The sequence below is a fragment of the Apaloderma vittatum genome, unplaced genomic scaffold (assembly GCF_000703405.1).
Source record: "Apaloderma vittatum isolate BGI_N311 unplaced genomic scaffold, ASM70340v1 scaffold37068, whole genome shotgun sequence".
Taxonomy (NCBI): domain Eukaryota; kingdom Metazoa; phylum Chordata; class Aves; order Trogoniformes; family Trogonidae; genus Apaloderma; species Apaloderma vittatum.
In genome coordinates this window covers 10,893-25,479 of record NW_009731909.1, presented here as the reverse complement: position 1 = coordinate 25,479, position 14,587 = coordinate 10,893, and the positions used below count along the sequence as shown (strand labels likewise).

Here is a 14,587-nt window from a genome sequence, read left to right as displayed (position 1 = left end):
GTCTTCCTTGGTATCTAACACATGTACATTGTCCACTAAGCACATTTCTCCTTTCTCCCATTTATTGTAATGTCTTTTCCCATAACGTACAACAAGCCAGTGAAGCAAGAGGTTTACTACCAGGAAAGCTATGGATCACAGGAGAATGTAATAATTCAGGATGTGTCACTCCCGCAAGAGATTACTACAGGTTGATGTACTGGACAGCTAACAAGCGTATGCCCACAATTCCCGTAACATAACTGTTGCAATGTTTACACTCGTATTTCCAAAGCTGAAAGGGACATTTACTGTTCTCAATAATAGATGGGTTTGGCTTATTATTATTACAGGTCCGTAGTACAGGTACATGAGGGACCAGTCATTCCAGCCTGATGCAACACCAGGCATTGCTATGGGCGCCCTCAAAGTTCCTTACAGCATTTAGGATGTTGTTTTCATTACTACGGCATTTCCACAGGTATGTTTTATTTTACTTTGGAAAAAAAAACCCACCTTCTATGGCTTTCGGGATATTAAAGAAAATACCAACAGATTCCAATATGGTGCGTATTAGTTGTTTCTGTATTTGACCATGAATATTGGGGGTTGATGAGGAGAAGTACTTATGTGATGTCTGTCCTTCAAGACCTCTAAAACGAGCTTGCTCCAGGCTGCGAGATGTCTTAGGTGCATTTAGCGATAAGGCAGGCCCTAAAGCCATATTGCAGCCTGTCTGACACAACTCTGTCTCCTCCTGTTGTTCTTCCACATTTTCTCCTCTGACAGTTCCAGATTTGTGGAGCACCTTTCTTCTTGATTTTTGGAGAGGTATGAAAATCAGAAAACCATTTAAACCCTGTTCAACTATTTCAACAGGTGCACATCAATAGCTCAAACTAGAACAAAAATCTTACCTGCTTAAATCTTTCATGCAAATGCCCATAAATACTTACCATGATTAACTGAGCAGCTTCTTTAATACCATTTATAGGCTATTTTTAAAAATTCTAGTAAGAAAATTATAGTACTAATCATACTGTTGTATAATAACTTGCAGCTAAAATGCTGCATGTCACTTATAAGGAGAAAGAACTAATTAGACAAAGCTCAAAACATTAGAAGAAATGGGCTTTGCTCTAAGAACAGTCACAGGGTTCAAAGTACTGCACATCCTCATTGAGTATGGGATTAAAAAATTATTTGAAAGAGACTCTATGTAAAATATTCCTGAACAAGAAGCTTCCCGGAGAAAAAGAATCATTCCAACTGCTCAACTCTGTCTGCTTCAGAAGCTTCCACCTCCCTTACCAAAACTATCCTATACGGCTGCAGTGCACGAACTAGACTGGATTTTAAAAGGAACGTACTGCTACTTCTTTATTTTCTGAAGCCTCAGGCAGGTACTGGTTTCCAAATCACTTGGGTTCTCAGTGAGAATTGCTTCCTATTTTTAGATCAAAAACCATCTCGAAAATGCAATCGGGAAAAATATTTCAGTGCTTATCAGAAGAGTTTTTATTTCTTAATGACAGCAGAGGCAATGGAAGGATTAGAATACAGAGTTTGAAGAACCTTTTATGGGCTTGTGGAAGTAAGGGTGGTTTTTGATAAAGCTGGGCATCCTGTGAAAGCTTGTGATGACTGTACTCTGTAGAAAACACACATGAACTTGAGGCCACATCTGGTAACAGCTGACATTATGATCAACTACTACCTTTTTGTACTTACTTCACTGCTTTTGACTGATAGGTTTGCTCTAGGTAGATGTCCTGATCACCAAACCTGGAGACTACAGAAATGGGGATTACTGTGGTTAGCTCTGCATCTCATGACGGGGATGCAGTCTTTCAGTTACACCTGGCCACCTCATTGCCACTGATGCTTAAGGACTTCCATGGCCTCAGAAAGTCATAAAGAACCTCAAGTTTTACTTTAGGCTACATATGTGAGTAAAGAAGTAAAAAGTGACGTGAAGCCTTTTAAAATCTACTTCTTTCTTGTGCCTGCTGTCCATTTGTAAGCAACTGCTCTTCATATCTCCTCTAATGACACAGGCTCTGAATATGCTGGAGACAATTCTGTTTAACCTTCATTTAAGATAATTCTAGAGCTGGATTTTGCTTGTGTGCTGGTGACATCTGTTGCAGTCTCATCTCTTTTCACTGGCTCACATCTACATATGGATGTTGTGCAAGTACCAGCTCTCTGCTTACTGACTTCAGGGCCTATTTGTCCACAGAATTCTCCAGTTCTGCTCCAAGACACAGGATGCGAATTAGCACAAGGTCAAACCCAACATGATGCTGGGCTACAGAGTGGGACCATAACACAAAGTACTGAAAGGGATGCTTTCAGGGAGCTCCTCCTAACAAAAGTACTCTCTTTCCCACATGTCTTCTGACAAAGAGCAAACTGCTCATGAATGGTCAGTTTGTTTGCAAGAGGTCCCTTAGCTAGTATCAAAATTTAGTGTGTTACTGCAAAGTTAATTGACTACGACTAGTTTTAAGCATTAGTGTTTCAAATCTAAACAGTGTCCTCCATTGTTTCCTCAGTCCCCTTCCTCTGGTCTCCAGACAGACGTAGAGGATACTTGTTTTACCAGATGTGCTTTACAGTTGATGCTCTGGTTCCTGTTCCTCAGAAAGCAAAGCAAGGAAGTAAGGAAATTTTTGCTCCAGTAGTTATTAAGATGGTATCACTTTTGCCCAGTAACAGGAAAGGAGTGTATGTATTGCAATAGAAAGGACTTGGTAATATTGACCTCTTTGCCTCCCCACGGCATCTGACAAGAGACTGAGCAATGTTCTCAAACCAAAACAAGACCTGAAAATGTAACAAGATTACAACATTCAGGTAACAGGTTTAGCACAGCACATACAGTAAGGCAGAAGGTAATGCTGAAAGTACTAAAAAAATACACATTTTCCAAGTGTACAGATAGATGAAGACATGTAAAAACCTGTTCCACATTGAAACCAACGGGATCGAAACATGCTTTTAAGTCAGTCACAGTCAGACTGTTCCTGTCACTTCTTTCTGAACACCCCTCTCACAAGTCCTAGCCCTTTGAGATTCAGAGAGGATCATCTGAGTTGCTTTTTTTTGCCCTCAAGGTCAAAGGCAATCCACTGCTTTTTTCAACAGATACGGAATCAGGCCCCTGATTTTCATCTTACTATTAACGCTAGGGAGCTACATGCCACCAAGCAGCTCCCTCGAGCTACTCATTTTCAATTCCTGGTTTGAAGATACAGAGGTGCCCCAGATCACGTGCCAGGTGTATTTTTAAATGCTTTCCAGTCTCTGCTGGTGCACTCTTAGTTGCATTCCTGATTGCTTCCCTTTCACACCATGGCTCTGAGTGACCTATGCAGTCTTGTCTTTAGAGCAGTATGTCTGCACAGATGACTTGCAGTCATCTCGTTCTATCTCTGGTCTTTTCTGCCCAGTCAGGACTCTCTTTCCTCCCATTTCCCTCTTGATAATACGTTGATGAACCTATCACCTATAATAAAATTCATGTTTGGAAGAAAAAAACAATCCACCACCAAATCTCAAACCCCTGTTCTTGTTTAAATGGGTAACCACTCTGTTTTACAGAGCCCACAACAGAGTTGTGCTTGCCAATTTCTCTCTTCAATTCCAGTAACATATTGCTAAATTAGGTGAACTTAAGGGATATGGTCTTCTACCACTGCATTCATAAAAGATCTGAACCAACCAATGGAAACATGGATGATGATATATGTGTAGCTGGCATATCCAGCATGCATTTATTGTTATTAAATATGTAGTTTACCTTTCTGCCCATGTCGACTGCTAAATTTATCTCCAATTTCTGGACGTCTAGTTTGCCTCAACAACATTTTGATCAAGAAAGCATCCTCCGCATTTGACGAAATCATTACTTTTTCAATATAAGAATCAGTTGCACCTTTGTAGCTAGAACAAGACAACAAAACGTGAGTTTTACATTTATGAACCAAACACAAGTTACAAACAAGTATCTGTGTATTGTTAAGCTTCTGGCCAAACTAGTCTTCATGGAACATACTTATGAGAGGTCGATGGAGCAAAGATTATAGGTATAAAAAGTTCCTAAGTACGGTACATTTCCGGAACATAAAAGGTTTAAGAGATGTAATAGAAACAAGGGGAGAATTAAACTGAAACTGTAAAGAAATTGTCACTTGGGCTCTTTTTGACAGCAAGAAGCTTCCTAGTATATTGCAAAATTTTGATCTTCAGTTAAACAAACAAAAGCCTAATAGAGAGTTATAGTTGAATAAGAGAGTTTAAGGAATACACCATGAATATTTAAGGACAAAATTATGGCATAACATCCTGACTGAAACTCTGTATCAGGTGCAGGTGTGGAAATGAACCAAGGGCAGAACACAGGATGAGGTACAGACAGAGATGAACTCTAGAGTCCAAGATGCAGAGACTTTAGAAGGACAGGAGAAAAAGAAAAAGAAAAAAAGGAGTAGGCATGACAGAGCAGGAACAAAATTATTCTGGTAGCAGCTTTTTAATATATATTGCAGACTGAAGGTAGAGCACATTTAATACCTTATTTAGGAGATTATTTCATCTTGTTGTTCAGGTAGCTGAGATGGTCAAACTATGATACCTAAATTCAGAGCCCTGGATCTATTTCTTTACCTGGCAGGATTACCTCTTTCCTACTGATAATTACACTGTTGCCTCACTTCTTTATTAATATCTTGTAGGAGTAAACTAGACTGTTGGTTATGAAACACACAGAAGCGCAGCAAAGTTAATTCTGCCCTTCTGATCTGGGCACCAATTGCTCACCTTGCTCTGCTAATTTACAGAACTGTCAAGGCTCTTCCTGACAAGAGTGAAGACCACTTATTTGCTTGTTTGTTGTAACATTTAAAGCAAAATTTTCATCTCATACCGTGGAAGCCCTCTCCTGTTCTTTCAGGATGGGATGGGAAAAGCTCTTACTGACTGTCCTTTCCCATTCCATGGTGCCTCGGTAAAGGATGTCTAACTGGAGTGGCCAGAACAAGCTGACTGTGAGCCTCCCAGACAGAAAGGCCTCCATCTCCTGGCCTCCTGCCTGGCAAGGTGAAGGCTGGGCACCAGTCAGCATTGGGCATTTTCTCTGAAAGCTGGTATGGAGGAGAGGTGCTCCCTCACAAGTACACACATGCTCTCTGCCCTCCCACTTATCCTGCTTTTCTCCTGTTTCTCCATCATTTCATCCATGAGTGACTCCTCTACACCCTATCGCTGTCTTAGCTCTCCCCTCAGTTTCTCCCGGGAGTCTACTCAGTGATTCCTCTCTGTGCATATGTCTTCAGGAGAGGTCCTCCTGCTCTTTGCAATTCCAGCCTTTCAGGTGTCAGAATCTAACTCACTAGTGATTAAGTGGTTAGGCACTTCTGAAAATAACCTGGGCTCTGAAAAATCCTGTGAAGAATCAATACCTTGAGAACTAGGTCTAATTTGCATTTCCTTTGCAATTCCTTTGACTTTTCTAGGGCTGAGTATTTTCTTGGATACCTCTCCTCCACATAGGTTCCCCAACTATAAGCGATCATGCAACATACGTTACTGGCACATCTTTGTACTGCGGCTGCTGAGGCACACTACTTCCTTCCAGAGGTGTCTGGGTCACAGTCGGCATAGATTTGTTCACAAGGACTTGCTTATTTTCTACTTTTTCACCTGTGAAGAATGAGACAAAAAGCACCATGAAAATATCTGGCTACCTATATGTTAGAAATATATTTTAAGCTTTAAAAAAAGGTAAGCTGGAAGACAAACTGGGAGGAACGTGTCCAGGAAGTATGCCATGTTATGGCTTGGTAAGGGAATCATTAAATTAGCTTGTTTGGTAAACCAAAACAGAACAGCTTGCATGCTGCATGCACCATGAGAACAGTTATTCAACATACCCTGGGTCTAAAGAATACACAAAACCATCTGAAGTAATCTGGCTTAAGACTGGCAAAAATTAACAAGCAACACCAACAGCCAAATTTTAGAAACTCACACCTACATTCAGGACATCACATCATTTCCACAACGAGTTGTGCAAGACTACTTTCAGCCTCTCCTTCCAATTACTGTTTCCTGTTGCTTCTGGTCTCATACATAGTATTTTCCTCTCCACTTCTTTATTCTACCCTTCACATAGCAAACCAGATCAGGAGCATGCCCAGTGATACCGATAATGCAGGTCAAGTACCTGCCTCCCACCTCCTCCACAAAATTACACTGAACTTCAGTCTATGTCTCTTTTCTGTCCACACAAACTATTTCAAAGGGGTTTTTACCTCCATGCTGAGAACAGCCTCAGTCCTATCTATCCTAATACTTCAGAAGATTGTTGCCTTTTTTAAAAATTAACTTTGAAAGCTCCATTGTGATGTGCTAAAGAGCAAAAATGATCAAATTGTGTTGCTACAATGGAATTAAGCTAGGTGCCTTTTACAGGACCTTTCTTACTAGATCTCAGCAGATCTATCAAGCTGTTTCCTAACTGAAGGATGACAGTATGGGAAGACTGTTTCTCAAATCTATTTCCATTGGAAAGTTATACACCTATCCTTGTAACTAAATGTAGTTGAATTTTTTTTTCTTATCTCTCTCCAACCATATTTCTAAAGTCTTAAAAATGGAAGCTCTAACCTCTGCAAACAGCTGCATTAACTGACAACATGCTAGGATGTTTTCACGTATGAAATCAAAATAATAAGGTATCTAAAAAAAACGATGACAGAACATATGAGAGACAGTAAAAAATGACAGTATTAAAAGCTCTCCAATTTGGGGATATAAGAAGAATACAAGTTCTAATGCTTCAGTAGATTCACACTGTTAAAGATTCACTCTTCTACTTAAAGTTCCCTTTTCTCATGCACAAAAAAACCCCCAACAACTGGTATCATGCTGCTTTCAGAAAATAACTTTTTTTAACTTTCCATTACAATGTTGTTACCTTCAAGGAAGAAGAAAACTACACAAAGTATAAAGTGTACAAGACGTATTAAGAGACCATTAATTTCTACCTCAGATTATGAACATGCCATGACTGAACATGCAGTTTGACAAACCTGGCGAGCAGATACCATCAGCATCCAAAATTTCATGGCGCCAGATTGGTTTACGAGTAGCTGCATCCAACATCGGACCCATAACTTTATCAAATGTCTGGTTTGTGTAACGCTTCAGTGTACACTTGGCATTCTTATATACAAGACATCTTCCAAATCCTAAAATGTAACACAAGCTCATCAATCTAGGAGTTCAAAGATTATAACATATTATCAGAATAAAACAAAAATGCTGATCCATCTGCTGAGCTATAGAATATAAAATAATTTTTTATTAGTTAGATTATTCACTGTCTTGGATAAGCATAACATTGTACATGGATATCTAGTAGCCCACAATTTAAAAATCAGATAAGGCATGCTACTTTTTTTAGACACTAGATCATGGGCCATGACATACATGCAACATTTCTCTTACCTTTGGTGGTGCAAAAGGAGAAGGGACTGTTAACACAATTAGAACAGCACCTCGTCCTTTTAGGAGTTCTAAGAAACCTGAACTTTTACTCGTGTTGCTGGTTGACACAAGTTAGCCTACCAGGAAAGTACTGATTAAATGTTTCATATCATCATCCCATTACACACTCTTCTCACAGCTGAAAGAATTCTGAATTACATATACTGTTATAAAATAGGTTTGTTTGGGGCTTTAGATGAGAAAAGTCACACCTCTGGAATTTCTCTCCAAGTACAGCAACCAGCCACAATACTAAACACTTTCACTGCATTTAGAATGACAAACAGGCAAGAGTAGGGCTTTCTAATAATCCTACTTTACTTTAGTTCATTTGAAAGATGGTTGTGGCCACATACAGTACATCTATATCTTCAGATTATGTCAAGTAACTCCTGACAAGCGCCACAGCTCTCCCTGCAAATTACCAGTCTACCAGAAAACATTCAGCTTTAAATCATGCCTGTTGTTGTTTCAGAAAAGGACGCATAAATTAAATGCGGCAGACATTAATGCCAAAGATACATGTCTAGGAATACTATTATTGCTGCCTAGCAACTAGGAGGAAGGGAGTGTGAGGGGGAATAAAGTGATGGAAGAATCTGATTTTGGCCACCCGAAACCAAAAACAATTTGATCTTCTCTCAAGGTAAATTATTTAGAAAAGAGAGAGAAGAGATACTAACTTTTCACGTAACTCTCCTCCAACTCCCAAAAGCATTAATCTAAAGTGCTGAAGAACTGTAGAGAGAGACAAGTTAGACTGAACAAACACAAGTTTCACTTAGTTACCCTCTAGTTGGTGCTTACATACTTCTACCTAAAACTACACTGCACCGAATAGATTTTACTTTTTTATTTTTAAGAAAGTAGGTCACTAGTTTGTCTCTGAATAAACAATAAATTATTTTGCTTTAGAAAATATTATTGTCTCTCAGAACATGCTACCGATATGCATTCCATTTCTTTCCCAAATACATTCAGAAATCTAATTTCACTTATTGCTTCTGTCACTTCTGAAAATGAGACCTCTCTGTTAGAAATGAACAAACGTTCAGTCAACCATCTGAAAAGCAACCGAATAGACTATCCAATACTTCACACTTTTAGTAAACTAAACATTTTCAGAAAGGAACAACTTACACTTCTTTATTTGAGATCAAAAGTTAGTCATTTTTAATTCTAATGTCCATACTCAGAAGTTACATGTTAGCAACTCCACTGCACTGTCGCAAGCATGGAATTATAGTCACAATTCATGCAGAAAACAAACAAAAGCATTCAAAGCAGTTTTGGAATTCAATTTCTTAATTGGAGATGCACCATTCATAACAGCAATAGAAGTTACAGGATAACGCCGCAAGGCAAGGAGTTTATGAAAACATGTGTTAGAACACACGCCAGACAAGCGGGAAAGAAAGGATGGTTCTTACCTCTGTCCAAAGAGGCCTTGTTTAAGACAAGAGCGTCTTCAATATCATAACCACTGTAGCTCATCACAGCGACTGTGGCATTCTGTCCAGCAGGCAGTTTCTCAAAATCTATCAGTTCAATTGTTTTTGTTTTTACCATTGGCTTTTGCGGATAGGCTAGGAGATACATAAGAGTATCTATCCTGTTTCTTTGATTGTATCCAATAGTACCTGTATGGAAAAGAAAAACAAAAGTATGTGAACATTAGTGAGTTTCCTAGAAATGTTTCGTCTAAAAAATTACCAAAATGCAAATTAACTAAAACTACACACTGAGGAATCTCATCTAATAATAGAAATTTGTCAGGAAAAGAAGGGAAGAAAAATCGTAAATACACCAAACCAAAACAATTTTACATTTGTCTATTTAAATAAAGTAGTAAGTGGCTTCTTAATTTTAGCTTCCAGAAAGAATTATTTTTTCTTAAATAGGGAAAACTTAAGCACCAAGACAAAAAGCACAACAACAAAAGAAATCAAAGTCAGGTCCTATAGGCCTGAATGCAAATAAGATTTCTTTTTTAATCATGACTCTGAATTAAACTGTAAGTACAAAGTTTGCTTGTATTGTTCTAACAGTCATAGGCTTGTTTTTTTGGAGGGCTGAATTTGCGTTCCACAGACCTGATCCAAAATTTCATGAGAATCAATAGAAAGACACCTATTGAGTTAAAGAGGAACTGTGGATCAAGCTCTGCGTCTTCCACATCATATTTCCTTCCTTTTCTGGGCAATAATTAGTTCAACAGCAGCCTGTGTTAGAATGTCACAAAGCATGAACAAAGCATGCAGTTAGCAGCAGCCAAGACTGATTTACTCTCTGAAATTAGAGGCATCATTGCTAGAAAGACTGCAGTAGAAGTTCCCTCACAATATATTTGTCTTTTTTACATGAAATTAATTTTAAATTTATGGTTCAGAATTCAATCCTTTGTATAGACCTCCCAGCTTGAGACTGAAATTTTTGGCCCTATCCCATCAGACTGCCAAAGTGTCTTCTGAAATCTGAGGAAAAAATAATTAACACCCAGCAGGGAAACATAAACCGTTGTGTAGCAGAACAAAAGTGAAGGTAATCATATGTTATTGGAGTTTGCTGTACCAGGACTATGCTATGTCTCTAAGCAATTAAGAAATTACTGTCTGAAAAGTTAAAGTTTTAAGTGCTAAATATTCTGCAGTACTTGTGCTTAGGAGGTAAGTCTTTCTAAAACTTTTTATTTTCTCCTGCAATTTCAGAGACTGTCAAATAAAGGTCAAAGCAGCCAGTGTATAATGAAGACTTCACATAGCCAGAATAAAGTAGAGCTAAACAGAAATCTGTTCTTAGGGGAGGCCAGCTTCACATTATATATGCATCTACTTGCAGTTTCCAAATGCCTGCATTTAAATAAAATGTCTAGAAAATCAAATATCTAGAACCAGGCAGCATCACAGGCATTTCCAAAGACCCATCCTGTCCCTGGCACTAAGCTCTCTCTCCTAAACCACCAGAGGCCTACTCTTCCCAAGGACGAGAATGGGGAGACAGCCCAGCAGACGCTTTCTGAAAAGAAACTCTTTTAACTGGCCCTTACACGCCTGGACTCTCCTTAGTTCCAGAAAGTTACAGGCATATTCAGACTTTTCAGATGCCAAGGAAGATTTGGTAGAGTTGACAGGCTTTACTCGTCTCTTGCTTTTGAGCAGTTGCCTTTTTGCCTTGTGTTTGGAGAAGGAAATTAATCATTCCTGAGTAGCATTTTCTGCCTCCAGTAAGAAATAAACCGGTAGGGTCTGGACTCACCAACACTGAAGACCTTCCCAATTACCCCCACGCTGGGAAGGCCCACCATCTGAAGGCCCTATTACTTCTGATATTCTCTTAGTCTAAGTATTAGACATTGGTTTCACTGTAGTTTGATTAAAAAAAAGAGAAAAAACCACACCTGTTTTTTCCCCACTATATATAACTAGGAAAATCTATTTCAAAGTGAAAAACTTCAGAGTTTTTGACCAATTTTTCCCTCTGCACCTAGAATGAATGAACTGTGTGCTTTCAGGATAGGTTGTCTGCTGTAGAGTTCATCTTAAAAGTTTCACGGATAGGTACATTTTCCTCTCATTGAGAGAAATCTTTTTCTAAGTCAGCTACACCAACTTTCAGTTCTGTGATGCCTGTAATTTTCTTTTCCTCTGAGACGCCTCTGTGCTCTACCTGCTGAGGTTCACTGGTTACAGATGCTAAGTTGAGATGAAGTCTGGAGCGCCTGTCATAGCTAAACTCATCCTTTATACTCCAGCAGCAATCTACAGAAGTCTCCTATATATCAAGCATTACGGATGAAGCTTTTACATTATTTCTCTCTCAGATGTTTCATGTATTTCAAAGTTGACATTTTTATCAGAGGTCCAGATAGGGTTAACAGAACTTTACTGTTTGTATCAGACCAGGAGCCATGAGTGACTGACAATATCTAGGCCTGAGTCTCAATAGCAAACTGTATTCAGACAGTTCTGCAGGAGTTCACTGCTGTATCATATATGTGTATATGTTTTCTATTTGATATCCTAGCAGGAAAGAAACTGGTTAGAGAATGATTCAAGAGCACAAGTGAAATGAATTAGCTAAAAATCATGCTGTACATCAGCATCATTTGTCCTAATTGCTACAATTTACTGGTTACACAAATGTCTTCTCTAGACTGGTTTAACAAAACACATCCCTTAACCACAATCTGCCTATTTAAAATTAAGAAGCAGTCCTCTTCTTCTGAGGACTGGTGAGTTGGGATGAGACCTCTGTGTGGGCACCGAAATGAAGGAAGTCACTAGCTTTACTTTTGTTTTCTCTCTGAAAGAACAGAGTCCTTGTTTGCTTCAGCCAAACAGCCAAGTAGAAGTATAATTAAAGCTCCCCATAACAAATCCTGCTCACAGTGACCCACAGTTATAATTATCCCAACAGCAAGGACCAATTTTTTCATTAGTAATTAGCCCTGTTCAAGGCAAAACACACAAAGTTGATCTGGATACCACAAAGATAATTTTCTTGCTTTTCTCAGCAATCGGTATATTGTGAATGTATATGTGCATTCTTTGCCTTTTTCCCTGACAAGTTTTTTTTTTCTTCTAAAGTACCATTTGATCATTCTTTAGTGTGAAGTAATGACTACAAAAATGCTATCTATTGCTACTCAGCATAAATGGGACATTGTTATTCTGCCGTAGAAAGTTATAAGAACTCACCAGAACAAACAGTCAGTTCGAGTGTTTATGCAGTTCTCAGATGTATTACTTATACCAACATCAAACTGCACGATCAAAATTAACAAGGATGCAGAAATCAGTCTACTTAGTTATGAGCCAAAAGGGCAATTACTGCACATGCCAAAGAAAGAACTGCTGTATTTCCATATTTTCTCTGACTTCACCATGGATCTTCTGCTGTTTTGTCCTTTCATATCGGCATAAGGCAACAGTTTTAAAATGCTGCCCTGAACCGTGTGAGGAGGGCTCCAACTCAGCTCAGAGGGATTTTTGCAGTACGTGTATTAAGCAATCTGGATGTTCAACATTTAAAATACTCTTTTCCCCGTGAAAAAGATTAAAAATTCAGTTTAAAAGATTATGGATAAACTGGGGGAAGTAGTCTGGCTCACTTTTGTCTCAGCACCTCTGTGCCTGCTACCAGGGAGAGAAGAGCCGGCAAAAAGAGACTGTGTTGCAGAGCACAAACGCTGGTCCCCAAAGAGCAGCGGCAGAACTGAGCCCTGGCCACAAAGCACTCAGGTCCAGCTGTGATGACCAGCAACAGCCAGTGTTGCTTCGACGCCTGTTTTGCTTCTCTGCCGATAGGCTTGCCGCACGAAATTTGGGAGCACTGTAGCTCCCAGCCCACCAACGAGCCTTTCACAACTGTCAAAACACAACAACCCCTAGCACTTGGGTCCTTGAAGCACATTCATCTTCTCAACTCAACTCTAACATATTCAGCTAGCACAAGGCAAAGCAGCATATAAAGGGCTTCGCTATTTCACAGGAGGAGAGCAGAATGTGCATGACACAGTAAGAGGGCTGGGGTTTTTTGTAATACCAAAGAAGTTTCTTCAGCACAAACCTCTGCAACAAAGTTCTCACCACTTACCACTCTCCCATCAAATACTTTCTGCTTCTTCCCAGGTTAAAGTAATAAATAAAACCACCCACGCCCTCCTTTCAGTACTCAAGACATGCATTACGACATTTGGGTTGAAACTGCGGCGCACAGCTGGGCTGTGAGAGCGTACAGCTTGCTTTGTGTACCCACACCACCGCTCTCACAGATGCGCGAGTGCATGTGCAATATGGTGGATTACCGGCAGAAAAATGTGCTATGTTTTTATTTCTTACATTAGGCTTTCATACATTAGGCTTCACAGTCAGAGGCACGCTGTGTAAAACTGACTGATTTTCTATGTCTTAATGGAATTGAAAAACTCCATTTAAAATTATTTCTCTGACTGTAGGAGCCTTTGGTCCTCTTAAACATTATTTTAGCAACACACGGAATGCAAATAGTACAGACTCTTGTATTTTAATCTTAAACGCGTCTCATATTTTAAGCCACAGTTGCTAACTTTGCACTGAAATGTCAAACTTCAAGTGAGGTCCTTGCAGCTTCTGTCTTATTTGCCACCTAATCGTAACTTCCCTTCAGTCTTACAGTTCAACTTGCAACATATGGCAATTTATCTCTGCCAAAGTAGAGGGATTTCATTTCAATTTCTTTTCACTGAAATACAGTTTGTTCACTAAGCATAGCCTTAGTCCTCCGAGATGACTCATTTTGCCCATGACAGGGAGGTATTTTTCAGGACATTTAATGTTATCCTGCAGAAACATTTTAATACTTAACACTCGTCAGGGATACTAGATTATAGATCCCACTTCAAGCTCTGATGTCCATCCTCCATTTGCTTGTGCTTTCTCACCCTTTCCTACCCCTGACGTTGCTTATAAAAAAAGCAGGGCTGTGCAAAGTTGCGGGCACAGTCCTGTGACATAGTCAGAGGGGGTCAGTGTTGAGTAGCTCAAGGCCCTCCTCTCCCAGTCTAAACCCCGGGGGATCCCTCCATGCCCCCAGGTTTTGACAGCCAAGGGAGTGACACAGTGGACTTGGACATGAGACATTCCACACAGAAAATGCTGCTCTGAAATTTCAGGATGGGGAAAGAAAGCAAGGAGGGTGGACAGTTACTTAAAAGTGGGAGTTTGAAGCACTACATCATGTCTCTTCATAAATACAAACAGAAAAAAAAGTATGTGCAATGTTTCAGGAATATCCTCTAGGTCTCATCTGATCAATAAGTGTAGAGAAAAGTCTTTTCTGTCCCTATATATTGCCACTTATGGTGGCTTTTTTAAAAGCAGTTGCTACAAAAAGCTCCAGGTATTTGCAGATACTTCAGACAGAGCAAAATACAGCTCAGGTCATGTGCCAACTTTTAAAACGTACTTTTATCTAGCTGCTTATTCTTTGAGTCAGGTGTTTTGTCATAACAAACCAAAACAAAGGCTTTTTTTATTGCTCAAGATATTCAATGGCTTTTGTGGTCCTAGCGTCA

At 39.4% G+C, this 14,587-nt stretch overlaps 1 protein-coding gene across 1 annotated transcript in view; it reads right to left on the bottom strand.

Annotated features, from left to right (window-relative positions):
- Positions 1–3,784: 3,784 nt before the first annotated feature.
- LOC104278397 (DNA-directed RNA polymerase III subunit RPC2) overlaps positions 3,785–14,587 on the bottom strand; it is a gene marked incomplete at both ends in the record, with an annotated part of 20,541 nt that continues 9,738 nt past the window's right edge. Inside the window, 4 exons of the mRNA XM_009875353.1 lie at positions 3,785–3,927; positions 5,568–5,685; positions 7,077–7,235; positions 8,964–9,173. Coding sequence (XP_009873655.1) covers positions 3,785–3,927; positions 5,568–5,685; positions 7,077–7,235; positions 8,964–9,173 — 630 coding nt within the window. The remainder of the gene's footprint in view (positions 3,928–5,567; positions 5,686–7,076; positions 7,236–8,963; positions 9,174–14,587) is intronic.